The sequence below is a fragment of the Helianthus annuus genome, chromosome 11 (assembly GCF_002127325.2).
Source record: "Helianthus annuus cultivar XRQ/B chromosome 11, HanXRQr2.0-SUNRISE, whole genome shotgun sequence".
Taxonomy (NCBI): Eukaryota; Viridiplantae; Streptophyta; class Magnoliopsida; order Asterales; family Asteraceae; genus Helianthus; species Helianthus annuus.
The window spans coordinates 122,607,388-122,634,511 of NC_035443.2; the positions used below are offsets into that span (position 1 = coordinate 122,607,388).

Consider the following 27,124-nt stretch of genomic DNA (forward strand, 5'->3'; position numbering starts at 1 on the left):
TGGGACACTTGTCATTCTCTCATTCAATTGATTAAAATTATTAATAATACTAATAATAATAATATTTAATCTAATCTAATACAAATTCTTATTATTAATTCAATAACCTATCCTATTTGTTTCTTTCTCACCGTATACATCTCTCAAGCCTCAAACCCTAACAACATCATGCGGCAATAATTTTGTTCATTCTCTTCATGGTAAGTTTGTTACGTTGATTCATACTTTTCATTATTTTAATAAAGATTGTGTGTTGAATAACCTGATAGCTTAGCAACATTAGTCTTTCTCAAGATTTATGTCCATATGGTTATCAAAACTGATGATTTCAATATACCCAAGCTTACCTGGTTACACCAATATGATGTTTTCAAATTTGTTATAATCCATGGAAACACCGATGAAGAGTACGATGTGAGGTAAGTGTGACCTGTTATCTTCTTATTGGGTCGATTTGGGTTGTGCTTTTTCTCAAACAGGTCAAGTTAAACGTTTACCAAAACGGTAATGGGCTGAAACTTGATAGTGGAAAAAATTTTAATTTTAATGTGTACAACCTTCAACGCATTTTAATGTAAGATTCAGTTTATTATTGATTTTTTTTCGTAATCATAACTAAGGCACTGAATAATTATTAATGGGTAACAAGTTTTTGTCCTAACCTGCTTCGATCAATAATAAAAAAAGACCGTCTTAACCAAAACCTATTTTAACATTTAAATGTCTAATGTCTTTTATTTTTTAACATTAGGTGGTGCTGGAGTTGTTAAAAGTCTTAAAATTAATATTCTTCAGGCAAGTTTTAGGGTGGCTAAATTCGTTTTTATTATGCTAATACCCATGAAAGGGAGAGAGCATCTGCATCACTAATGCACTATACTAATTTTTTTTGTCATCTGTAATGTTGTTGTAAAGTTCTAGGAAGTACCATGAGATAAATTATGATAAAGTTGTCATCGACCATTGCACTATGATAATGGGACTCAAAAAAGGAATTTACTCTTTTATCCTTTATAGTTGCTGTGTGAGACCCTCATATACCAATTTTAATGATTTCATTCCAATTTTGTAAAACTTTTTAGTTTTGACATTTGTTTTTCAGATTGGCACAAAACAAAACAACGGAGATATTATGATTTTGGTTCTAAAGTAGTGCCTACACTGATATCGATTCTTGGCACAACTAATGTGGATTACAAACAAATCATGACACTGTCAATGAAGGTGAGGCCCCAATGATCGCATTTCCATTGTGGATTTATTCAACATAAAAAAAGTTTTAACGATATGTAATAAAGTTTAGGCATACATGATGATTCGAAACAAATCTGTATTGGCTCTAAACAAATTTAAAGTACTTTCATTTGTTAAACCGCGTGTACACGCGGGCTCTAACCTAGTTATATATATTTAAGAAGTGTTGTTTAATTAGTATTATGTTAATTTTTTTATCGAAAGAAATAGATTGTTGAGCTATAGTAAATATTGATTTAAAAAAATAAATATTTAGGTAAGTAACATATAATCTTTTCTTGATCATTTTATTTACATTCTATTAGCCTAAATAATATTTTTTTATTTTATGTGTATCATTATGTGTAAAAAAATACAAATATATAATTTTTTTAAACAAACGAGCCGACTTGACGAACCACGAGTTGGCTCGAGCTTTTGACGAGCCGAGCCCGAGCTAAACGTTCCAGCTCGTTAAGGAAAATGAGCCGGCTCGGCTCGATTCGATTCAATTTTTAAACAAGTCGAGCCTGAGTCCACCCTGGTTCAGTTCGACCCAGCTCGTTTACCGCCCTAGAGATGCACAAATCGTTTTCTTTTCCAACTCGAACCAGTTCTGACTTTGGCCGGTTTGATGTCAAACGAGTTTCGGTTTTGAAACAGGTTTGGTTTCGTCCCGGTATGGTCGGTTTAAAGTACGGTTTTGGTTTGATTTGGTTCCAGATTAAGTTTGTAAATCGGTTCTTGCACACACATTTTGAAATTTTTAAACGACAAAATGAAAAGGTACGTTTATTATTTTTTAAAGATTTCTAAAAAACAAAATAAAAAAATGAAATACAATAAACATAATTCTAAATATTAAAAAAACGTGTTTACTCTTCATCCGAACTATTTGCGTACATTGATGCATCGTAGGCGAGTTATTTGTTGGATAGGGGATCACTAAGTCTCTCATGCACATCTTCATCGTGCATTGTTTTTTAAATTTCCTTTTGGTCTTCGAGATTTGTTTGGTGTTGTACACGATCCACTGTGTCCAAGTACACTACTTTTAGGATAAAGTGGTGTGTAAGCTACCAGCAATAGACAAAAGAGCAAAGAGATGAAAAAATAACATTAACCCCCTTGAAAGTACAAATACAATATACACTATCTTAGAAAAAAATATGTATACGTCAAGATAAACGTTAAGGCTAAGACACCAATACAAAATAATTATGCAAAACACGAGTCCTTTCTAAATTCTCATGAAAGCAAACAAAATTGTGTAAGCAGGATCAGTGACGGATTTAGAATATTTTCTCAATGGGTTCAAATTTTTCAATAGTAAGATTTTTCACAACCAAACATAGTAATTTTGGGTCTAGTCAATTCGGGTCGGACCCTGTATTTCATGGTCACACCGAAGTTATCGTTTTATTAATTCATAAAAAAAATCTTACAATTCTTTTTGCGGCGTTGATTTAACTTTATAGTGCACTTAAAAATAATTAAATTATCTAATGCTGGTGTTACTGATAGTTGCTACGATATTCTTATAAAGTGTAAAAGATTGTATGGAAATGCATACCCCAAATCATCATTTTTAGATGAGAAAACCATAATAATTGTCACACCCCCAAAATCCACCATGCGGAGTACCACCGCTTGGAGGCGTGACATGACCAGGATCGAGCCACCAATCATACTGAACAACGTATTTAAGTAAATAAAGCCAACCACAATACGATTGGTGACCAAAAGCTAGTTAACCGAGTTTTAAATTAAACAGCGGAAGCATAAACGTAAAGTCCAAAACATAAGTCCATAGTTTATAAGTTAAAGTTCAAACGCAAGTTTTATAAGTTCATAAGGATTTAAAATTAAGCACGGAACATAACAGTCCGTACACCACAACGACTCCTTCCTCGTGCAAGCTCCAAGCATTTAGCGACCTGTAAGGCATGTAACAACGAGTCAACAACAAAGTTGAGTGAGTTCACGTTTGGTTGTTTAGTTTTAAGTTGTTTCCGAAAACGTGGTTTGTCTTTTGTTGGCATAATTGCCGTGGGGGTTACCCCGTAGTTGAAAGAAAATTTAACCAGTTCATTCTTTATTACCCATACCCTGTCCATGATTAGTGGGGGCTTCCCCATGTGAACTACTAGACCGTATGATATCGACTACTACGCAAGTAAGTTGTGCCCTACATCAGTGTCTATCATCACTGATGGTTTTGCCATAGTCCATTAGTACACGCCTGTCCGACTGGCACGGTGTGAGGTTTGTTAAACTTAATAGCGCTATTAACTAATGACCCGCTCGCCATTGGCCTCGGCGATTAAGTCGATATAAAATGAGGGACTTATGATAGAGTTTTGTCTAGTAAGTTTAAGGTTGTTGTCCTACACAAGGAGGACGAACGTATGTAGTTCTCCCAAAGAGAATACGCAGGATTAATACTGGCATCCTACCCGAGGAGGATGGCCGTACATATCCTACCTAAGTAGGATATGTAGTTTCCGTTTTAATTCTTTAACCCGTTCCCAAACCACCGGGAATCCCATGCCTTAGAAAGTGTGTGAACTCACCTCGGTTTGCTCGGTTAGATTCTCAAATATAGCTAACAGTCAAGGTCGGTCAATCACGTCCTAATATAATTTACCAGTTAGTCATTTAGTGGCTTTCAAATAGAACACAAAGTTCCTACACGTATCTATCACACAACATGCATCGTTTTAACGGTTTATGCCCATCTAAGTTTCCCATCCACTCCCCACTCAAAATCAAACATACGATAATGCACATAACATATATAACATGTTAGATCATTCACGGATAGCATACTCGACATTTAGACACGCAAGTCACAACTTATCTAAATTCAGCATTTATATTCAAAACCGGTTGTTTTCGGACATTTTAATAAAATAGTTAAATTATTCCAAAAATTCCCAAATTTTTACAAGATGTCTTAAACGTTCCATATTTTATTGTGTAAAAAAAAATATCGGGGTCCGGTTCACTACCAATGTTTTATAAAAAAAATCATATTCCGGACTGAACTCAGATTTATGTATTTCTGACCACAGTCCACGGAACAACTTATTAAAAATTCATCGAGTGTCCGATTTACGAAATTCTAGTGGGGTAATTAAAAATGCATCGGTTGTCATCAACTGTACAAATTTCATGGTCCGATTCATCACAAAACTCAGGTTATGATTGAAAGTATGACACCCATTTATTGCTGTCAAAATTCAGCTTAAGTTGCTGTTACAAATTAACATTTTTAAAATAGCAAACGGAGTCCAAAAATTATGATTCCGGTGCCATTAGAACCGTATTTCATAATAACATATTTTAGATTCAAAATATCGGTTTTTCGTTAAGTTTATGACCTGTTTACAGCCAACTGAAGTTGGCTGTAAAGTATGGACAGATTGCTGTTTTTGGTCTCTAGCTTACTAGTTTGTATTCGGTTGATCCCGTTAATTATGTTTAGTGATCGTATCAATATCAAACATCCATATCAACAAGTGAATCAGCAAATACTCAGTACATATCAAAACAACTTCATACTAACACAATTACATCATGTTTCATCTTCTTGTTTAAACCCTTTTTAGTGTTCTTGTGAAATAAATATCATTCTACAAATATTAGCCATAAAAGTAAGATGATCAAGGGTAAACCGAGACTTACTACTAGCTTAAAGCTAGGGATGATTCTTAGTGAAGAAGATGGAGAGGATGATGGTGAAAAAGGTAGGAACAAAGCCCTTATGAAGCTCCACACAAAGCAAACTCTCTTGTATCAACTTTTAACCTTGAATGGGACTTGAAACTTGGAGGATGATGGTTGTTTAGGGTGTTGATGGTGGCGGTTTGGGAGTGACCGAAAGTGAGAGAGAGATGAGTGAAATGAGGGAGGTGAAAGATTGAGAATGATGGATGATCTTATGGTTCCATACTTCTAATAATCATTCCATATTTTATGTCTACTTCAACAAGCTAACAATCTAATAAATAAATCAAAGATAATCTTACAAGATATTTGAAGTACCTTATGTTTCCATACTTCTAATAATCATTCCATATTTTATGTCTACTTCAACAAGCTAACAATCTAATAAATAAATCAAAGATAATCTTACAAGATATTTGAAGTATCTTATGGTTCCATACTTCTAATAATCATTCCATATTTTATGTCTACTTCAACAAGCTAACAATCTAATAAATAAATCAAAGATAATCTTACAAGATATTTGAAGTATGGTGAGAATGATATGTGGGGTCCCTTGAGGGACTAAAATCGCTGGGGGGGGGGGGGGGCTTTGATTCAAAAACTTGCAAAAGATAGTTAGATTGTAAGTATTAGAATGATATATGTTTGTTAGTAACTTTTTAGCGGGTGTTATGGCATACGGGGATCATGACTAGTTCAGAATAATTACATAATATGTTTGACAAATATTTAGTATCCCGGGTAATGTCTGGTTGTTCGGTCAGATACCGTTCTGTTAAATTGTTTAATTTTTCCGTAAGGCGTCTTATTTATATATTTTTGTAACGCAATTTATTCCTAACACATAGGAAAACATACCGGACTATTTAGTAATTTTTCTGTATACTACTAGTATGCTAACACGCACATGTAAGCATAACACAGAAATCAGAGAGCAGTTAAATAGTTTAGCACAATCATCAATCACTTTAATTATCATTAATAAATTATACGGAATACGTGAAATTTTGAGGGTTGTCACATTCTCCCCCTGTTAAGAAAATTTCGTCCCGAAATTTAGTGCGTGGTTACTGAGGAAGCTAGTTAAGTTGCGTTGTTATCCTGATTTTCCTGGGGTGTCACATCATCCCCCCGTTTATTTGGAATTTCGTCCCGAAATTCTGCGGTAGCTTCAGCCTCAGTAGTGGTTGCATTTTTCTTAAACAGCTGGGGATACTTGAGTTTCATTTGGTCTTCTCGTTCCCAGGTATACTCTGGGCCACGACGGGAATTCCAACGAACTCGGACGACAGGTATTCTGGTGTGCTTGAGAATCTTAACGTCTTGATCCGTAATCTCTACTGGTTCCTTGACGAATCGCAGCTTGTCGTCGATTGTGAGCTCTTTGAGAGGAACTATGAGGGTCTCATCTGACAGACACTTCTTCAGATTCGACACATGGAATATGTTGTGAACTCCACTGAGTTCTTCCTGTAGGTTCAGCCTATAAGCGACTTTGCCAATTTTCTCAATGATCTCGAATGGTCCGTGACGGGTGGTCCTTGGGACAACCCTTAAGCATGTTAAGATATGAAATAATCCTCCATTTAACCGCGTAATTATCTTGAATTAGATAACTACGATGCTTATGTTTCAGGTGCGAATTAGGAGATAAGAGATGGATAAAAGGCAGCTTATGGATGCTTTGGTGGAAAACGGGTCGAGAGAAGAACACAAGACAAAACATAGGAGTCAAGATTGCTGAGTACCGTAAATTACGGTTCTACCGTAATTTACGGTAGACCTGATTTTTGTTGATTCCTGCACCGTAACACAGGCTTGATTCACCGTAACCATTTGATGTCCACCGTAAATTAAGGTGGAGCCGTAATTTACGGTGGAGCCTGAACGTGAAAAATGTAACTGCCACAATATACTCGGTTTTTGGGTGTCCTTTGGTATTATTCTCATCATTGACGGTTCTTGGGCACTTTGGGGGCGAATTTGGAGTATTTGCTTGCTTTGTGAACATTTCTAAACATTCGGTTTGTGTTTTTAATTCGTATGAACACTAGATTGATGTTGATGATGATTCACCGAGCCATGTCCGGCTAAACTCTTCGGTGATCATCCTAGGTGAATGTTTCTAAGACTTTTGTGTGTTAATTTCTGCATTTCTAGAATGATATTTTGCGTTGCTTGAATGTCATGGTGTATGTTTGATTGTTTGTAGTGCGTTAATCTATATCACAATTTCTAGTCTTGATCGTACGTTCTTGGTGCCGTTGGCAACCGAGATATCACGGGAAGGGTTAGGGTTGGTTATTGGTTAATAGGTCATCGGGAAACAACCTCGCATTATCTAATCCGAGTACTTTGTTCCCTTTTATCACTTCAATCACACATACACGAGTTATGTCTATGTAACTCTTTCTAGTGAAATTGCACACAATTGTTTAAAGAAACTGAAACCTAGGGTGATCATTGTTCTCTCCTATTTGTTTACAACCTACTTTGATTTGAATTAGTTCTTAATTTAGTTTTCTAAAACAACAACCCACAATCTTGAATTTTAATTTTCTGCAAGTTAGTTTAATTCTAGTTTAAATACAAAGCTATACAGTCAACACATTTTCCACATACTCCCTGAGTTCGATACCCTACTACCGCTAACTACAGTTGTTTAGGGATTAAATTTGCGTGACCCACGACATCACGTCAAATTTTGGCGCCGTTGCCGGGGAGTAGTGCGCAACGTGTGTTAATTTCATAGTTTTGTTTGTTATTTTCGGGTTTACGCTGGTTGTGTTTAGTGTGCAGGTACTTGAGGTGTATGCATACTAGAGGCTCTCACAGGTCATCACCGCTATCGTTTGATCCGGAAATTGAAAGAACGCTACGACAAAACCGAGTTTTAGTGAGAGAAAACAAAATCATTGGTTCACCTACTTCCCTCATTACACCGAGAAACATCATGGCTGATTCTCAGATTCCACTTACAACCAGTCAAACAACCTCATCCTTTATACCTACTTCCACCCAACCATCACCAAACACTACATTATCTAATACCACCGCTGGATTTACACCAACCAATTCCACTCAACCAATCACCACTCAAAATGAGCCTACCATCACTTACGATCCATTCACCACAATCCCACCATTATCTCACTTCTTTCCCCCAACTACGGGTCAATCATCATCTACCTTCACAATTGCACCCAATTCAACTATTGTGCATACTACCCCATCCTTTAGACCACAACAATCGGGTTTTCAGTATTCAAACATTCCATTTGGGCAAACCTCGGGAATGCAAGGGGGTGATTATGATGAGGGATTTGAAGACTTTGAGGGGTATGAAGATGATGGGTATGGTTATGGAGATTATGGTGATCAAGGGGATTTTGGGTATGTTCAGAATCAATCTCAAGGGATGGCGAGTGTTGGTGGAATGCAACATCAACAACTTATACCACAACATATTCGGCCAAGACCACAAGGGCCACCAATGCCACAACCGATTCCATTGCAACAGGTCCGGCCACAACATGTACACCAACAACCATTTCAAAGACCGCCTCAGCGCCCACCGATGCGACCACAACAGTTTCAACAACCGATCGCACCACAAGGGCAAGTACCAAGACCGAATGGGCCGATTATTCCGAGAGGTAGGTATGGTGTGCCACGAAGACATCTTAGAGAAAATGCAAGGGGAATAGAGGCACATTTCAGGCCAATCATTACTCAAAACCCCTCACCGGTGGTTATCCCTCACAACAACCAAGGGAGAACTTTTGAAGTAAGAACAAACTCGTTGCAAAGTTTACCGAAGTACAAGGGGTTAGCAACAGAGGAGCCGTATTTCCATCTAGAGGCCTATGATTCAATTTGTAACACTTTTGGGAGTCAAGGTTTTTCGGCCGATGAAGTCAAGTTAGTCTTATTTCAGTTTTCTTTGGAGGATAAGGCAAAGAAGTGGTTCTACACTTTGCCTTCGGCATCAATATATACATGGGGGGAGATGCAACAAACCTTTTTGGATGAATTCTACACCGCCCAAAAGACCAATGATGCGCGGAAGGGGTTGAGAAGCTTTCAACAACAACACGGTGAGATGTTCCATGAGGCGTTTGAGCGTTTTAACATGATGATTAAAAACTGCCCTCATCATGGGATTGAGTTATGGGAGTTAATGAACGCTTTTCATGAGGGGTTAAGTGCCGAAGATGCACGGGATTTAATGTCTATCACCGGAGGGACATTTGGAACGAATTATGAGAATGAAGATTGGGAGTTTTTGGAGAGTATGGCAACTACATCAAAAAGGAAAGCCCAAGCTTCGAGGAGAGCCCGACCGACAACTAACCGACCACAAGTGCATGCCATAGATGAAGGTAATGTTCAAACTACTAATCAAATTTATGATGTGTGTGCTTTGTGTAATGAAATAGGTCACGCGGCTGAAAATTGCCAAGGAATGTTGGAAGGGCAATATGAGGAAGTTCACGCAGTTCAAGGCCAAGGAGGAGGTGGTAGGAACTACAACAACATGAATTCTAATACCTACCACCCCGGGTTGAGGAATCACCCGAACTTTAGATATGGGAACCCGTCAAATCAAGCGAACCCAAATTTTCAAGGTAGCCAAGGTAATTTTGGTTCACGGCCATCTTATAATAACCAAGGTGGGTACCGGGGCGGAAATAATCAAGGGTATCAAAAACAATACCAAACGGGTCAAGATCAAGGGGGATCTTCGGGTGGAAATGAGGTGATGGAGATGCTTAAAAGCATGCAATTGGAAATGCAAAAGCGAAATCAACTTGATGAAGTGCGGATGCAAAAAGATGAGGTTCGCGATAAAAGCATCCAGTCACTAACGACTCAAATGGGGCAATTAGCAACCGATGTGGCGGAACTAAAGAAAGGTAAGGGTCAACTTCCAAGCGACACAAAGGTAAACCCTTCACATGGTTCGTCACGAGGTAATGTTAATATTAACCATGTTAGTGTGTTAAGAAGTGGTAAAGAGTTTAAGGCCAATTTGTCACCCGAATTGGTCGAGGGGGTGGTTGAGGACATCACGGGAATGGAAAGTGATGATGAACTTTCACCGGTTAAACCAAAAGAAATAACTATTAAAAAACCGGGGTTGGGTGAAAGTGAAAAGAATGAAAGTGAAAAGATAGAGGGTGAACCGAGTCAAGTTCCATTCCCATCGGCTTTACTTGACCCGGGAAAGAAAAATTTTATTGTGTCAAGGGGTCCTCAAAAAGAGGAAATGTGGGATATGTTCAAACAAGTTAAAATAAATCTCCCACTTCTTGATGCAATAAAACAAGTTCCCGCTTATGCAAAATTTTTAAAAGAATTATGCACACAAAAGAGGCAAAACAAGAAAAAAGTGCCTAAGCGGGTAGATTTGACCGGGCAAGTGAGTGCGGTGTTGAATGGGGAGCTTCCTCCTAAGCTCCAAGATCCAGGCACGCCATTGATTAATGTACAAGTTGGTAATTTTCAAATGGCTAAGGCGTTGCTAGATCTTGGAGCCGGAGTTAGCATTTTACCGGGGGGATTATACGACCAATATGACTTTGGTCCATTAGCAAGGGTGGAGACGACGGTTGTTTTGGCCGATTTGTCTCATAAGTTGCCCCGGGGTATGGTTCAAAATGTTATTGTTAAAATTGATGAGTTTTACTACCCGGTGGACTTTTTGGTTTTGGACTACTCATCGGCGGACCCTAAACAACAACAGAACATAATTTTGGGTCGGCCATTTTTAAGCACCGCACATGCTATTATCGATTGTAGATTTGGTACAGTTGATATGGCATTCGGAAATCGAAAAATGCGTTTGAATGTTTTCACTAACAATTCTAATGCTAACGGTGTTGATGAGTGTTTTATGGCAGACATAGTAGATGGATGCAACCCGCATGAGTATGAGGAGGATGGTTTGGATATTTGCCTGTGTGACTTTTCTGAACAGGTACATGCTTATGCACTACGGGTTGAAGAGGAAGCACAAGATGTGATGGCGATGAAAGAAGGTAGACCACCATGGACTCATCAATTCGAGGGTCTACCGGTCGAAATCGATTCGGGTACCAAACCATCGTTGGAGGAACCACCAAAGTTAGAGCTCAAGGACTTGCCCGGCCATTTGAAGTATGTATTTTTAGGGGATAATGACACTTTGCCGGTCATTATTGCCTCTAATTTGGAAGTGGCACAAGAGCAAGCCTTGATGGAGGTGTTAAAAGCAAACAAGGGTGCTATTGGATGGACGATTGCCGATCTTAAAGGAATTAGTCCATCTATCGTCATGCACAAAATTATCACAAACGAAGATGCCAAACCGACACGAGAAGCTCAAAGGCGGTTGAACCCGAACCTAAGGGAGGTAGTAAAAAAGGAGGTAATTAAATGGTTGGATGCGGGAATCATCTATCCGATTTCGGATAGTGCTTGGGTGAGTCCCACCCAAGTTGTGCCTAAGAAGGCCGGCATTCAAGTAGTCAAGGACGAAAGTGGTGAACAAATTGCCACCCGACCGGTTACCGGATGGCGGGTGTGTATTGACTACCGAAAACTGAATGCCGCCACTTCTAAGGACCATTTCCCGCTACCTTTTATTGATCAAATTATTGAAAAATTGTCGGGTCAAAAATATTATTGCTTCTTAGATGGGTATTCGGGTTATAATCAAATTGCCATACACCCGGATGACCAACACAAGACCACCTTCACATGCCCATACGGCACTTTTGCCTTTAGGCGAATGCCGTTTGGGTTGTGTAATGCTCCGGCAACTTTTCAACGATGTATGATGAGTATTTTCTCGGACATGGTTGGAGAGTCGCTCGAAGTGTTCATGGATGATTTTTCCATTTTTGGCACCACTTTTGATGCTTGTCTCAACGAATTGCAAAAGGTTTTAAAAAGGTGCGTTGAGAAAAATTTGGTGCTAAGTTGGGAGAAAAGTCACTTCATGGTGCAAGAGGGCATTGTGTTGGGACACGTGATTTCGGAAAGGGGGATGGAGGTGGATAAGGCAAAGATACGGGTAATTTCATCATTGCCACCTCCTAAAAATGTTAAGGGTGTACGGTCATTCCTGGGACACGCGGGTTTTTATCGACGTTTCATTAAGGGTTTTAGTGTTATCACCAAACCCTTATGCAATTTGCTATTAAAAGATGTCCCGTTTGACTTTACTAATGAGTGCATGCAAGCTTTTACTGTTTTGAAGGAACATTTGGTCAAGGCGCCTATCTTGCAACCACCTGATTGGTCAAAGCCGTTCGAGATAATGTGTGATGCCAGCGATACTACTATTGGTGCAGTTTTGGGTCAACGGGTTGACAAGAAGCCGGTGGTTATTTACTATGCAAGCAAAACTTTATCCGAAGCGCAACTTAACTACACCACAACCGAGAAGGAGTTACTAGCAGTGGTGTATGCTTTGGATAAGTTTCGCTCGTATATTTGGGGAAGCAAGGTAGTGGTTTACTCGGATCATAGTGCGGTTCGGTACTTGATGGAGAAAAAGGATGCAAAGCCGCGATTGATTCGGTGGGTCTTATTGTTACAAGAGTTTGATCTTGAGATCCGAGACAAAAAGGGATGTGAGAATGTCGTCGCGGATCATTTGTCCCGAATCCCGTTGGAAGGTGTAGATGATGCAAGTGAAATCAATGAACGGTTCCCCGATGAACAATTGTTGGCCGTTTCTACTTATGTTGCCCCTTGGTATGCTCATTATGTTAACTATTTGGCCAAGGGTGCGATTCCAAATCATTGGACTAAGAAGAGACGACAACAGTTTTCTAGTCAAGTGAAGCAATATATATGGGACGAACCCGATTTGTTCAAAATCGGGGCCGATCAAGTGATAAGAAGATGTGTTCCCGAAACTGAAGTGTTAGAGATATTGACCCATGCTCATTCATCTGCATGTGGGGGCCATTTTAGTGGGAATAAGACAGGCTACCGGGTGTTATCGAGTGGGTTTTATTGGCCCACGATTTTCAAGGATGCTCGTGAGTATGCCCGAAATTGCATCAATTGTCAAAGAATGGGAAGCATTTCGAAACGTGATGAAATGCCGTTGCAACCGATTTTGGTAGTGGAGGTATTTGATGTTTGGGGAATAGACTTCATGGGTCCTTTCCCAAACTCAAATGGGTTTTTATACATATTGGTTGCGGTTGATTATGTGTCGAAATGGATTGAAGCTATTGCCACAAGGACCAACGATCATTCCGTTGTATGTAAGTTTGTGCAATCTAACATTTTTTCTCGTTTTGGTGTACCTCGGGTGATAATAAGTGATGGTGGTTCACATTTCAAAAATTTCAATTTTGGAAAGTTGTTAAGGAGATATAGTGTGAATCACCGTGTGGCTACACCGTACCACCCGCAAACAAGTGGTCAAGTGGAGGTATCTAACCGGCAAATCAAAGAAATTCTAATGAAGACGGTTAGAACTGATAGGAAAGATTGGTCAAGCAAGCTTGATGATGCATTGTGGGCATATCGCACGGCTTTCAAAACCCCACTTGATACCACTCCGTATCGAATGGTTTACGGGAAAGGATGTCATTTGCCTATGGAGTTGGCACATAGGGCATATTGGGCAATTAAAACAGTGAATGCGGACTATGATGAAGCGGGTCGGGCGAGGAAGCTTCAACTGAATGAAATTGAAGAGAAAAGGGACCAAGCGTATGAGTGTGCATCCGCATACAAAGACAAACTGAAAAAGGTTCATGATGCGAAGATAAAGAAGAAGAACTTTGAAGTGGGTCAAAAAGTGTGGTTATACAATTCAAGGTTGAAAATGTTCGCGGGGAAACTCAAGAGCAAGTGGATGGGCCCTTATGTTGTCCGACGAGTGGGAAGGTTCGGAGATGTTGACATTCAAGACGAGCGAACATTGAAACAACAAACGGTGAACGGTCACCGGTTAAAGCCGTATTTGGATGGCAATGACATTAACAACTTGGAGCTTGACAAAGCGGGCTACATCTTACGCCCGGTCGAGGAGGAACAACCATAAAAGGTCCAGGTTTGGTGGTAGTGTACATAGTAGTTTCGTTTTATTTTGTTTGTATAGTTGCACAATTGCCTTAGTTCCTCGAAGTCCGTGTTCGAAACAAGTGTGGGGATATTCGGGTTGCAAATTGCTCTACATTGTGTTGAGGACAACACGGGATTTTTTTGAGGGGGTAGGGTAATTCTTACAAGTTTTTGAAAAAAAAAATTAAAAACATAAAAAACAATTAAAAATTTAAAAAAAAAAAAAAAAAGTGAAAAATGGATGCCCAGTGTCCACCGTAAATTACGGTGGAGCCGTAATTTACGGTGGAGGTTAAAAAATGTTGGATTTTTATGGTGTAAACCTCCTGTGTTACGGTAAAAATTTCAGGCCAGAGTGTACCGTAAATTACGGTAAGGCCGTAATTTACGGCCAAGGGTGAAAATGCTTGGGATTTACGGTATAAACAGACTGAATTACGGTACACATTTGACATCCAGGTCTCACCGTAATTTACGGTGAGACCGTAAATTACGGTACGCAGTGATTTTGTTTCCGTCGATTCAGTTCTGCATTTATATAAAAAAAAATATATATAAAAAACCGAAAACAAACAAGCTGGTCACGTGATTAAACCCCAACCACTCATTCATTCTTCACCTTTTCACCAACTTCTTCTTCTCCAAGAACCTTCATCTTCCTTCTTCTCCCACCTTCTTTCTTTCATCAAATCTTCAATATTCGCCCAAATCAAGTGAGGTTTTGGTCTAAATCGACTAATTTTTCCCAAGCTTCGTGATTGTGAGGAGGAATTCCAGAGAAAACGCGGTTTTGGGGTCGAAGTTTGAAACCCTAGGTTGAGATAATTTGGGGGTTTTGGGATTTTTAGTTTCACAAGCATCCTCTCATCTTGAAACAAGGTATGAACACTTATTTTACTATATTATGGAGATGCATTGTGAAAAACAAAGTGATTTAGGTTATATGTTCTTGCCCACTTGCTTGTTGCTAGGATATGAGTATGGAATTGTTATTGAACATGGTTGATGGTTGTAGATGTAGGAATTATGGTTAAAGTAGTGAACTTTTGGGATGTTCTAAATTGTAGAGACACCATGCCCAATTTTTGAAAAATCCTTGATACACCTTGGGTTCACTAACATCTACAACCATGGCAACAAGCAAGTGTGGGGATGATTTGTGAAGAGAATGTTAATTTTTGTATTATTTTGTTGTTTCTTCATGTGTGTAGGAAATGGCAAAGACAAAGGAAAAGCCGGGGTCAAGTTCATCCTCATCAAGAGGCAAGGGCAAGGAGAAGGAGCAGCCATCGAAGAAGAGGCAATATCTTGGTAGGGTTAGTGAAAGCGAGGAAGAGGAAGAGATGAAGTTAGACCCAAGTGATAAACCGGTGTGGAATTCGGGGTCGTTGGATGACCAACCCGAAATTTGGCAGCCAACCCTGTATAACGACTGCATGAACAAGTTAAAGAATAAAGCAGCCGCATTCATCTGTGAAAGAGATGTTGATGAGCCTCAGTTGGGCCAGTTCGGGGTGTATGACAAGTTCCGTGCTTTGGGTTGGGAAGGAGCACTCAAGTGTTGGGATAAGGATAAGAGCAATTTGTTTTTGACTGAGATTCAGGAGTGGATGGCAACGCTTAAATGTCACAACTTCCACAGGCCATCACAAATGAAGTTGGTTGGGATGGTACATGGGGTACCAGTTGAAATGTCATTCGATACGTTGAAAAAGTTGGGAAAATATGATAGCCTTCCAACTAGGGAGTACATGATTCCCACACTTGATGATTTATTGCTCAAACCTGAGAAGCACGTGACATGGAACAGTATGTTGGCGGATTTGTTTTTTCCCGGTAGGTATGGTGGCGTGTTATACCGAAAAAATCTGAAGATAGAAGCCAAGCTCTTGCATACGATCTGTTTACTTAATGTCATCCCAAGGAGAGGGGATAAAGAGCAGGTGAGGTTTCCAGAGATACCTGTTCTGTATTCATTGATGCATGGCTCCCCACGTTTTCCAATACGCTACCTGATTATGCACCATTTGTGGATATGCCGGAACAAATATGGGAGAGACATTGTCCCGTACTGTCGCATCATAACGGGCTTAATGAAACAGCAGAAGGCACTCACATCTGAAGACCGCGGTTTAACGAAAAGGCACTTGCCTTTTACTTTGGATAGGTTGGGAAACGTTTGGACATACACTTCGTCTGAACGTTATCACAAGCTGAAATCGGAGGGTCAACGGTGGAGGGCGTTGAAATTAGGTGCAAGGGAGTTGTTACCGGGAGAACCGGATGAACCTGAAAGCGATGAAGAGTTAATTCCGAGTGGGGATGATGATTACGCAGACGAGCCACCGGGTGGTGCAAATGTTGGTTTTGGGGCTTTTCATGGTGGTCATGGTGGCACATTTTACGACTATGCGCAGCAACCATATGAGCCGGGGTGGGCTTACAGTGGTTCAATGCAGGAGGTGATCGAGAGCCAACGCCCGCCGGCGGCCATCTTTGATACTTGGTCGGGTTCGGAGAGGTCGTTATTTGATCAAGGCACGCGGAATAGCGCTAGTATTGAGCGGGCGCTTAAACATAGCTTCGACCGCAATGAATCATGGCACCGGACCCACGCATACTCTCGAGAGGTGGAGGCTAATAACAGATATCATGATGATCAAATGAGGCGGATGCATGCGGATTGGCATGCTGGAAGGCCGGTGGTTGAGGATCCACAACATGTGGATTACGCCTCATTGCCACCGTATGATGGCAGCGTTTCGTATCCGACTCCACCACTCCACCATTCTCAGTGGCTTGATCCAAGACGGCAAGAGGGACCACAACAACAAGAGGGAAGCAGTAGCGGCTCGTTCGGGTTTGGAGAATGGAACGATATGATGTCGTCCATTTTTGGGCCCCCAGGACCGCGTTATTATTGATCAGGTGGTATTCTCTCTCTTGTATAGTTTGTATATATTTGTTGGTTTATGTTGATTATGGTGGGAGGATGGGTGGTGATTGATCATATGATTGATTGTTGGGTTTGGTTGGTTGGTGGTGTTGTGTTTAAAATGAAAAACATAAAAAAAATATAAAATGAAAAAAATACAAAAAAAAAAGAAATTTGGGGTTTGAGATGAGAAGCTTCTTGTGGATGTTGATTGAAGTAGTGATCAAAACCTCCCAAGCCATACATTGGGGACAATGTATCCCAAGTGTGGGGATGGGGGGAATTTTTTGAAGATTTTTAAAAAAATTTTAAGCCGAGCAAAACAATGTGAAATCTTGTCGCCCCAATTTATCCCCAAGTCAATACACCGGCAACCCTTATTACCCTTTTCATTCTTGGTAAGAGTTGTAGCCACACGTGTATATAAATAATCTTTGATGAGAGTGGCTACGGGTGGGGGTGTGTTAGAACTTGTGCTTGAATGCAATTTGAATCCGTTGTTAGACATGAATGTAGAAAGGATAAGGGCACTAGGTAGCCTCGTCGTTGGTGTGAGTGAGTGTGGGATTTGGGGGGTTGGACCTCATTAATTATACATATGAGCATGGTTGCGAGAGGGGCGGGGGTTTGGACATTTAGTTGCCTATTTTGTGCCTTTAAAGCCTATCATTTGTCTCCCCTAGCTACTTACTTGAAAATGTACCCAAATTTGATCCGGTCTTATAGCGTTAGTGATATAATTAGTAGTTTGTGAGTTTGAAGTAGTCATGGTTAATGTATTATTGTATTGCTTGTCACAAAAAAAAAAAAAAAAAAAAAAAAAGAAGGTTTCATTGCCTTGTATATAGTAGTATGCATTTGTTAGTTGGTTTTGGTATTTGTAATAAAAAGACCGGGTCGAATTTTCGCTACTCATATATATTCCATTTCCTACCCATACACCTAGCCACGTTACAACCTTTAAGCCCCTTTGATTTGCATTCATGTTTGACCCGTTATAGGAGGATAGTTGATTCAGGTACAAGCTTATGATTGCGCAACCACCCGTTTGCCTAGTGTGTGTCTAGCTTATCTTTGCTAGTTTCCACTTGTAGCCGAGAGGAGAGAATTTGTGAGGGGTGTATTGCTTGGGCATTAAAAAGGGGTTGGTAAAGAAATTGCATGATTTGTTTGGTTTGATTTGATCACTCGTTTCGAAACTATGTTGATGAGTTGCTTGGGACAAGCAACGGTTAAGTGTGGGGATGTGACGGGTGGTCCTTGGGACAACCCTTAAGCATGTTAAGATATGAAATAATCCTCCATTTAACCGCGTAATTATCTTGAATTAGATAACTACGATGCTTATGTTTCAGGTGCGAATTAGGAGATAAGAGATGGATAAAAGGCAGCTTATGGATGCTTTGGTGGAAAACGGGTCGAGAGAAGAACACAAGACAAAACATAGGAGTCAAGATTGCTGAGTACCGTAAATTACGGTTCTACCGTAATTTACGGTAGACCTGATTTTTGTTGATTCCTGCACCGTAACACAGGCTTGATTCACCGTAACCATTTGATGTCCACCGTAAATTACGGTGGAGCCGTAATTTACGGTGGAGCCTGAACGTGAAAAATGTAACTGCCACAATATACTCGGTTTTTGGGTGTCCTTTGGTATTATTCTCATCATTGACGGTTCTTGGGCACTTTGGGGGCGAATTTGGAGTATTTGCTTGCTTTGTGAACATTTCTAAACATTCGGTTTGTGTTTTTAATTCGTATGAACACTAGATTGATGTTGATGATGATTCACCGAGCCATGTCCGGCTAAACTCTTCGGTGATCATCCTAGGTGAATGTTTCTAAGACTTTTGTGTGTTAATTTCTGCATTTCTAGAATGATATTTTGCGTTGCTTGAATGTCATGGTGTATGTTTGATTGTTTGTAGTGCGTTAATCTATATCACAATTTCTAGTCTTGATCGTACGTTCTTGGTGCCGTTGGCAACCGAGATATCACGGGAAGGGTTAGGGTTGGTTATTGGTTAATAGGTCATCGGGAAACAACCTCGCATTATCTAATCCGAGTACTTTGTTCCCTTTTATCACTTCAATCACACATACACGAGTTATGTCTATGTAACTCTTTCTAGTGAAATTGCACACAATTGTTTAAAGAAACTGAAACCTAGGGTGATCATTGTTCTCTCCTATTTGTTTACAACCTACTTTGATTTGAATTAGTTCTTAATTTAGTTTTCTAAAACAACAACCCACAATCTTGAATTTTAATTTTCTGCAAGTTAGTTTAATTCTAGTTTAAATACAAAGCTATACAGTCAACACATTTTCCACATACTCCCTGAGTTCGATACCCTACTACCGCTAACTACAGTTGTTTAGGGATTAAATTTGCGTGACCCACGACATCACGTCAGTCCGACGTAACGCGGATTGAGTTTGCCTCTTTTGCCAAAACGAACTACACCTTTCCAAGGTGAGACTTTGAGTAGCACTCGATCCCCAACCTGGAACTCGAGTGGTTTTCTTCGCTTATCGGCATAGCTTTTCTGACGGTCACGAGCTGCCGCCATTCGTTGTCGTATCTGAGCAATCTTCTCGGTTGTATCTACCACGAGTTCTGGGCCAGTGATTTGACTGTCACCAACTTCTGCCCAACAGAGAGGTGATCGGCACTTGCGTCCATATAGTGCCTCGAACGGAGCGGCCTGGATGCTGGTGTGGTAGCTGTTGTTATATGAAAACTCCACTAACGGGAGATGCTTTTCCCAGCCGTTACCAAAATCGATTACACATGCCCTAAGCATGTCTTCAAGGGTTTGGATGGTGCGTTCAGATTGCCCATCCGTCTGTGGGTGATAAGCGGTGCTCATATCTAAACGTGAGCCAAAAGACTTATGCATAGCTTGCCACAGTTCAGAGGTAAAACGAGCGTCACCATCAGAAATGATGGAGGTTGGCACTCCGTGCCTTGATACCACTTCTTTTAAGTAGATGTCTGCTAGAGTAGAAAACTTATCCGTTTCTTTGATAGGCAGAAAATGTGCAGACTTGGTCAGTCGATCTACGATCACCCAAATGGTATCGTTTCCGTGTTGAGATCTGGGCAGGCCAGTAACGAAGTCCATGGATATTTGCTCCCATTTCCATTTTGGGATCTCTGGTTGTTGAAGTGGGCCTGATGGTTTCTGGTATTCGACCTTGACTCTAGCACAAGTCAAGCATTTACTGACGTAGGTCGCTATGCTGGCTTTCATACCAGGCCACCAGTATGTAGTTTTTAGGTCGTGGTGCATCTTATCCGAACCAAGATGTACTGAATAACGAGACTTATGTGCTTCATCCATCACAAGCTCACGTAAGTCTCCATAAAGTGGAACCCAGATGCGTCCGTTAACATAGTAGGCGCCGTTTTCGTTTTGTTCTAGTCGTTGCCTCGATCCTCGTAAGGACTCAGCCCTGATGTTCTCTGCTTTCAATGCTTCAACCTGAGCATCACGAATCTGAGCGGGAAGGTTAGATTGGATGGTAAGCTGTAACACACGTACACGCTTGGGTATAGTATCCTTTCGACTGAGGGCGTCGGCCTCCACATTGGCTTTGCCCGGGTGATACTTGATAGCGCATTCATAATCATTCAAGAGTTCGACCCATCGACGTTGACGCATGTTTAACTCCTTTTGCTTGAAGATATGCTCGAGACTCCTGTGATCGGTGTAAATGGTGCACTTGGTACCGTACAGGTAATGTCTCCATATCTTAAGCGCGAAAACAACTGCTCCCAGCTCCAGATCATGAGTAGTGTAATTTCTTTCGTGAACCTTGAGTTGGCGTGATGCGTAGGCAATGACCTTGTCACGTTGCATCAACACGCAACCAAGTCCTTGGATGGAAGCGTCGCAATAAACCACAAAATCGTCTGTGCCTTCAGGCAATGAGAGGATAGACGCGCTACAAAGTCTATCCTTCAAGTGCTGAAATGCGGACTCCTGTGCATCACCCCAACGATAGGTGACACCCTTCTGAGTCAGTGAAGTGAGAGGTTGCGCAATCTTGGAGAAATCTTTGATAAACCTTCTGTAATATCCTGCCAAACCCAATAATTGTGTAACACCCCAAAACCGGGTTGGTAAATTAAAACCCGGTTGGTAAAAAGAAAAGAGTTTTAATCCCTCACATAACCAAAATGAAACTAGAGGGACCAAAACCGTTAAGTGGGGAAACATGAATTTATAAAGATAAAATTAAAACACCCCACACACACATAGTGTGTGTGTGTCGATGGTCAGGAAGGAGAAAAAGGGGTTCAACCCTAGTTTCACAAAAATCATCAAATTGAGAGGGAAATTCAGCTCGGATCTAATGCATGTACATGAATTCATGATCATCTAGCCCTATAAATCACTTGGTAAGTTGTAATTTATGATTTGGTAATTTCGTATGAAGTGGGTTATGATGGAGTCACGAATTAGTATGAATTGGGTCTGAATATATGTTATAAGCATCATATAGAACATGAATTATACAAGATTTCGATGTCATTTGATGCTTTGACATAAAACCCACTTGTAGTGGTAAGGATGGTGATATGAATGAATTATCCATGTTCAATTCTTGTGTAATTTTGATGTATGATGTGGTATATGATGAATTCTTGTTAGATAAATTGAGCATGATATGAGTTACTTGATGTTTAGTGGTGTTGATGAATGAAATCATGAAGTTGGAAGTGAGGCATGAAATACTTGTACATTATGCTTAGATAGTGGTATGCACACCAAGTGTTTGATGAAATGTCTAGGTGAGATTTCTAGATGAGATTGAATGCATGTAATGGATGAAAATGTATAATATTTGGATGTCATGTAATTGGTTATAATTGAACATGAGAAATATATTTTAGATGAAATACATGTATGATTTTTGGTTGGTTATATGATTTGGTAAAAAGGTGTGCATTAGAAGGTTGTACTCTAGGCTGAAGTGGTATGATGTTCACCATATGTTTGAATAATTTCTTAATTGAAATCATGGAGTAAATGTACACTAAATGTGAAGCATATGAGATTTGTATAAAGGAATAATATTGGAACGATATTGGTTTAGCTAATATGTGTTATAGTGTTAGTTGTAGAGACATGAAAATGCTAGTATGAATGAAATGTATTACATATATGTGTGTGTAAGTAATTATATGTGCGTACGTGTGTCCTAGAACATGAGTATGAAATGCATATAGTGTTATTAGTATGGTTAACTTTATCAACGTAACCGTATCGTTATAAGGATGAGGACTTGCATGTTTAATAGTTGACTTTCTAGAAAGTCAATGAATGTGAGAATAGTATGGTAGGCTTCCTAACACGAATATAAGACTTGAGAACTCATACGGTACATGTTATATCATTATGTGTTGTGTATGATGACATGTAGAATTATATGAGCTTGAAAAGATGTGATTGTTGATCTATGCCTTATGTTGTTAAAAATTTGATTAATGAAAGTCTAATGTAATGTATGAATTAGAAATGATGGATGATATGTATGAGTTTGTATGCTAACAAAGAATATGGATGTGGTGACATGAAAGGATAGGAACTACATTAACACGTACTCAAGCATGGAAGGCTAACGGGTCAAGATGAGGCAAGGAAGCGGCTACGAACACGGATGCACAAGGTAAGTGTTTTCCGGAATCACTTCTTAATTTGTTAAGTAAGGTTACGTTCTAGTTAATTAGCATAATGGTTGAGACAAATAATGATGGGTGGTATGAAACCAACGATTTTGCTAAGTAGATGTAATGGGTCAAAAAATGAGGTCTTGATGTTATAATGAAACGAAGAATAAGAAGTGTCTACGGAATGGTAACCGGGTGACGGGTAGGATTGGGCATAAGCACGTTAATGGGTGAGTGGAAGTGCGGATAATGTAAAGGTTTTATAGCTATAATGTTCTTGTAAGTTCTGGGCTAAATCGAATGTGTTGTTGAAGAAAATATGAACAGGTCAAACAAGTCATAAATGAATAATAAGTCGATAGTTCACAAGTTAAGAATTTCCTTAATTCGGATATGGAATTTCAAGTCCACATGGTAGAATGTGAATTTACAAGCATGTACGAAGAAACGGGAGGTTAAACGGGTAAACGGTTCAAAAGATACGCACGTTTTAGTGCGTACGGACGACGAAACGAATCTGCAGAAAACTGCAGATTCTAGAGGGCGTCGCCGACGGGTGGGGGCCGTCGCCGACGGGCAAGGGAAAAACCATTTTTGTGCTGACGGGTTAATTTCCTGTCTACGGGTTTTTGGGCTACGGGTAAATGCAAGGCCCGTCGCCGACGGCCCTAGGGGCGTCGGCGACGGCCTTCCCAAGTCCCAAAAGCTGAAACTTCGTTATTTAAGTTAATTGACGTACCGTGGGCTTCGGTTTGATATCCGTGGACTACGGCGGACTTTCCAAACATGATTCTGATGGTTCTTAAATGTTGATAGGCTAAAAAGCTAAGACTAAGACCCATATTAATAACATATGATTATGTAAGAGGTACGTGTGATCTAGTACATGATCGTTAAAGTATGTGCGTATGTATAAAGATAGGTATAAGTATATGCATGTGTGTAAAGATCGCGGGGAGGTATGTTCATATGTAGATGTGTATGTATGCATGCAAGTAGAGACGTATGAATGTAGGTACGTATGTAGAAGTGTATAGATATGTACGAGAATATGCACGTATGTAACAATGTAGGAAGGGTATGTATGTGTGTAGATGTGTATATACGTATGTATAAAGGTATGTATAGAATATGCTTGTATGTTAAGATGTAGGAGAGATATGTTCGTATGTAGATGTGTATGTATGCATGTGTGTAGAGATGTACGAATGTAAGTGTGTATGTGGAAGTGTATTTATCAAAAAGGGCAAAATAGTCAACTTTAAGCATAAATCGGAAACATGCAAATGAATCGGCTAAACATAGACTCAAGCAATAAAAATTCCAGAGAGTTTTACCAAAATAAAAATAGTTAAAAATACTCTCCAATACAGATCTCAAACATGCACGCACGGATCCGAATCGATAGTCTACGAAAAAGTCGATTTATAAGACTTTCGGTTCCAATCCGGGTTTATACTAAAGATTGTCGAGTTGATCATGGTAAAACACATTCTTATATTCATTATAAAGCTATTATTGATGATCAAACTGATTGCATGTCATCTACATTACCATTTAAGCTATTTTTCACAAAAACCATTTCTGTTGACTTTTTAAGAACGCCTTTGACTCGACAATTAGCATGCATAATGTGGGAATCAGAGAATACCCTTTTGAGGGTTTGTTTCCCACATAAATACCAACATATTTGTGGTTCCAATTTGAGAAATGACTGAGTAAAACTCGTTTAATCAGAAAGTCAAAGTATAAGAGCAACAGTTTGACTTTTAGCAATTAATCTATGCTAGAACGAATTATAGAATGATGTAAAGGATTACCAAGGTCCTAATGAAGCTTAGTTAACCCTTAGAGGCTGCCTTGACGTTCAGATTGCTCCAGAAGTGCCTTGAGAGTTCTTGAGAGTTGAGAGCTTCTTGTTACTATCACAAGTGTTTAATAAAATGAGCTTTTGATCTGATTTAAGAAGAAATCCAGAGGTTGAGGATAGGCTACTGTTGCCATAGGCATGCAAGGATGTTAATTGGAGCAAAAGGAGGTGATGGCAGCTGTTATGCACTTCAATTTCGAACCAAATTTGCAATTTTCGCGAAATTCTGATGCTGGCGGGGTCACGCGGCCCGCTTCAGGTATCCCAGGCGGGCCGCCTGGGGTTCTGCAGGCCCAAATACATTCAAACTTTGGCAGCTTTGGTCCCTGTCCTTGTTCGCGATGATTCGGCTAGTTATTTTGACTCGTAAACCCCCAAACTTGGTTTTTAAGAACCTTGGGACATTTACCAACATGGTAGTGTCCTCGGATAACTTTGCGCTCAACCGAAAAGCCATGAAATTCGACATTGACGCTTTTAACCCCTCAAGTACGGTTTTGGCCATAATTTTCTCATACGTTATCGAAACTTCACGAAATTTTTACCACATATTCTAGTGAGTATATTTTAGCATTATAAAGCTTCGGGTCTGCCAAAAGTTCACTCAGAGGTATAAATTCAACATGTTGACACTTTTGGCCCCTATAGTTTGTAACTCCTCACTTTTGGGCATTTTCCGCTTCGTATGATCCATGAACCATCCGTTTAAGGTTATGAACTTTATGTAGGGTTATCATAGAGTCTATTTATCCATTGTTGACACTTTGGACCCTTACGTTCCATAGTTTTCACCGTTTGTCACTTTTAGTCCCTCTAAAGTTTGTTTTCACATACCGGAACCTTATGACACGTGTCAAGACATTATTGGACGAAATTTTTCGAGGTGTTACATCCTCACCCCCTTAAAAGAAATCTCGCCCTCGAGATTTACTGAAACAAATGAGGATATTTCTCTTGCATCGTGGATTCCACTTCCCACGTGTATTCAGGACCTCTACGGGCATCCCATTTGACCTTTACAATAGGTATGTGCTTCCTTCGAAGCTTTTTCACCTGTCGATCCTCAATCGACAAAGGTTTTTCCAAGAACTTCAAACTCTCATCTATGTGTATGTCTGTATGCGGTATAACCAGTGATTCGTCAGCGAAACACTTCTTCAAATTACAGATGTGGAACACATTATGAATAGCGCTAAGTTCTTCAGGCAAGTTTAACTTATAAGCAACTGACCCGACACGTTCGATAATCTCGAAAGGTCCTATATATCTCGGGCTTAGCTTGCCTTTCTTTCCAAATCGCATCACACCCTTCCAGGGCGATACTTTAAGCAATACTTTATCACCTACATCAAAGTGAAAGTCTTTGTGCTTAGGATCCACATAACTTTTCTGCCTGTCCCTGGCAGCTTTCAAACGATCGCGAATCTGCACGATCTTGTCCGTCGTCTCAAAAACGATATCTGGTCCTGACAGTTGGACATCTCCAACTTCTGCCCAACAAATGGGCGATCTACACTTTCTACCGTATAAGGCCTCAAAAGGCGCAGCTTTTATGCTGGAATGGTAGCTATTGTTGTAGGAGAATTCAATCAGTGGTAGGTTCTTATCCCAATTACCACCCAAGTCGATCGCACATGCACGAAGCATGTCTTCCAAAGTTTGAATAGTATGCTCACTCTGACCATCAGTCTGAGGATGATAAGCCGTACTAAAATTCAAACGAGTGCCCAACGATTGTTGGAAACTCTTCCAAAAATGCGATGTATATCTAGTATCTCTATCGGAGATAATAGATACAGGTATACCATGCAACGCTACAATCTTATCGACGTATAATTGAGCTAACATATCGGAGCTATACGTCTCCTTGATGGGTAGAAAATGAGCTGACTTAGTCAGTCTATCTACTATGACCCATATGGTATCATTTCCCTTTTTCGTCTTCGGCAACTTGGTGATGAAATCCATTGTCACCATTTCCCATTTCCACTTGGGAATTTCAGGTTGTTGAAGCAAACCTGACGGCTTCTGATGCTCAGCCTTGACTTGCGCACAAGTCAAACATTTAGCTACATGCTCAGCTACTGACTTTTTCCAACCAATCCACCAGTAGTTTGCTTTCAAATCCTGGTACATCTTATCAGCTCCAGGATGAACGGAATATTTAGAGCTGTGGGCTTCCTGGAGGATAACATCCCGAAGTCCTCCATAAACTGGAACCCATATTCGTCCGTTTAGTCGTAGCATTCCATCTTTGTCGTAGGATAACTGCTCCTCAGTTACTCCTAATTTTTCTGCAGGATAGTTAGTTTCCAACACAGCTTCCTTCTGTGCAGCTAACACCCTTTCATTCAAGTTATTTCTTATTTCAATGCGCTTGGCATTGATTCTGATTGGTTTCACCCTTTCCTTTCTGCTTAAGGCGTCGGCAACTACATTTGCCTTGCCTGGATGGTATCTTATCTCGCAGTCACAATCATTTAAAGTTTCCATCCATCGCCTTTGACGCATGTTCAATTCCTTCTGATTGAACAAGTGTTGAAGACTCTTGTGATCCGAATAAATTATACACTTGGTTCCATACAAGTAATGTCTCCAT

At 40.0% G+C, this 27,124-nt stretch overlaps 1 protein-coding gene, 1 long non-coding RNA gene and 1 other non-coding gene across 3 annotated transcripts in view; 2 read left to right on the plus strand and 1 right to left on the minus strand.

Moving 5' to 3' along the window:
• Nucleotides 1-9,023: 9,023 nt before the first annotated feature.
• LOC118484538 lies at nucleotides 9,024-9,129 on the minus strand. Its single transcript, XR_004873648.1, has one exon. It is a non-coding gene; the product is annotated as a small nucleolar RNA R71 (small nucleolar RNA).
• A 5,569-nt stretch (nucleotides 9,130-14,698) lies between these two features.
• Nucleotides 14,699-17,074, plus strand: LOC110899570. The gene is made up of 2 exons (XM_022146452.2): nucleotides 14,699-14,916; nucleotides 15,249-17,074. Exon 2 carries the CDS (start codon nucleotides 15,252-15,254, stop codon nucleotides 16,959-16,961), a length of 1,710 nt encoding a protein of 569 aa, XP_022002144.1. The 5' UTR covers nucleotides 14,699-14,916; nucleotides 15,249-15,251; the 3' UTR covers nucleotides 16,962-17,074.
• Nucleotides 17,075-21,246: 4,172 nt separating this feature from the next.
• LOC118483820 overlaps nucleotides 21,247-27,124 on the plus strand; it is a 28,302-nt gene continuing 22,424 nt past the window's right edge. Inside the window, exons 1-2 of the long non-coding RNA XR_004871755.1 lie at nucleotides 21,247-21,383; nucleotides 22,566-22,654. This is a non-coding gene — a long non-coding RNA (uncharacterized LOC118483820). The remainder of the gene's footprint in view (nucleotides 21,384-22,565; nucleotides 22,655-27,124) is intronic.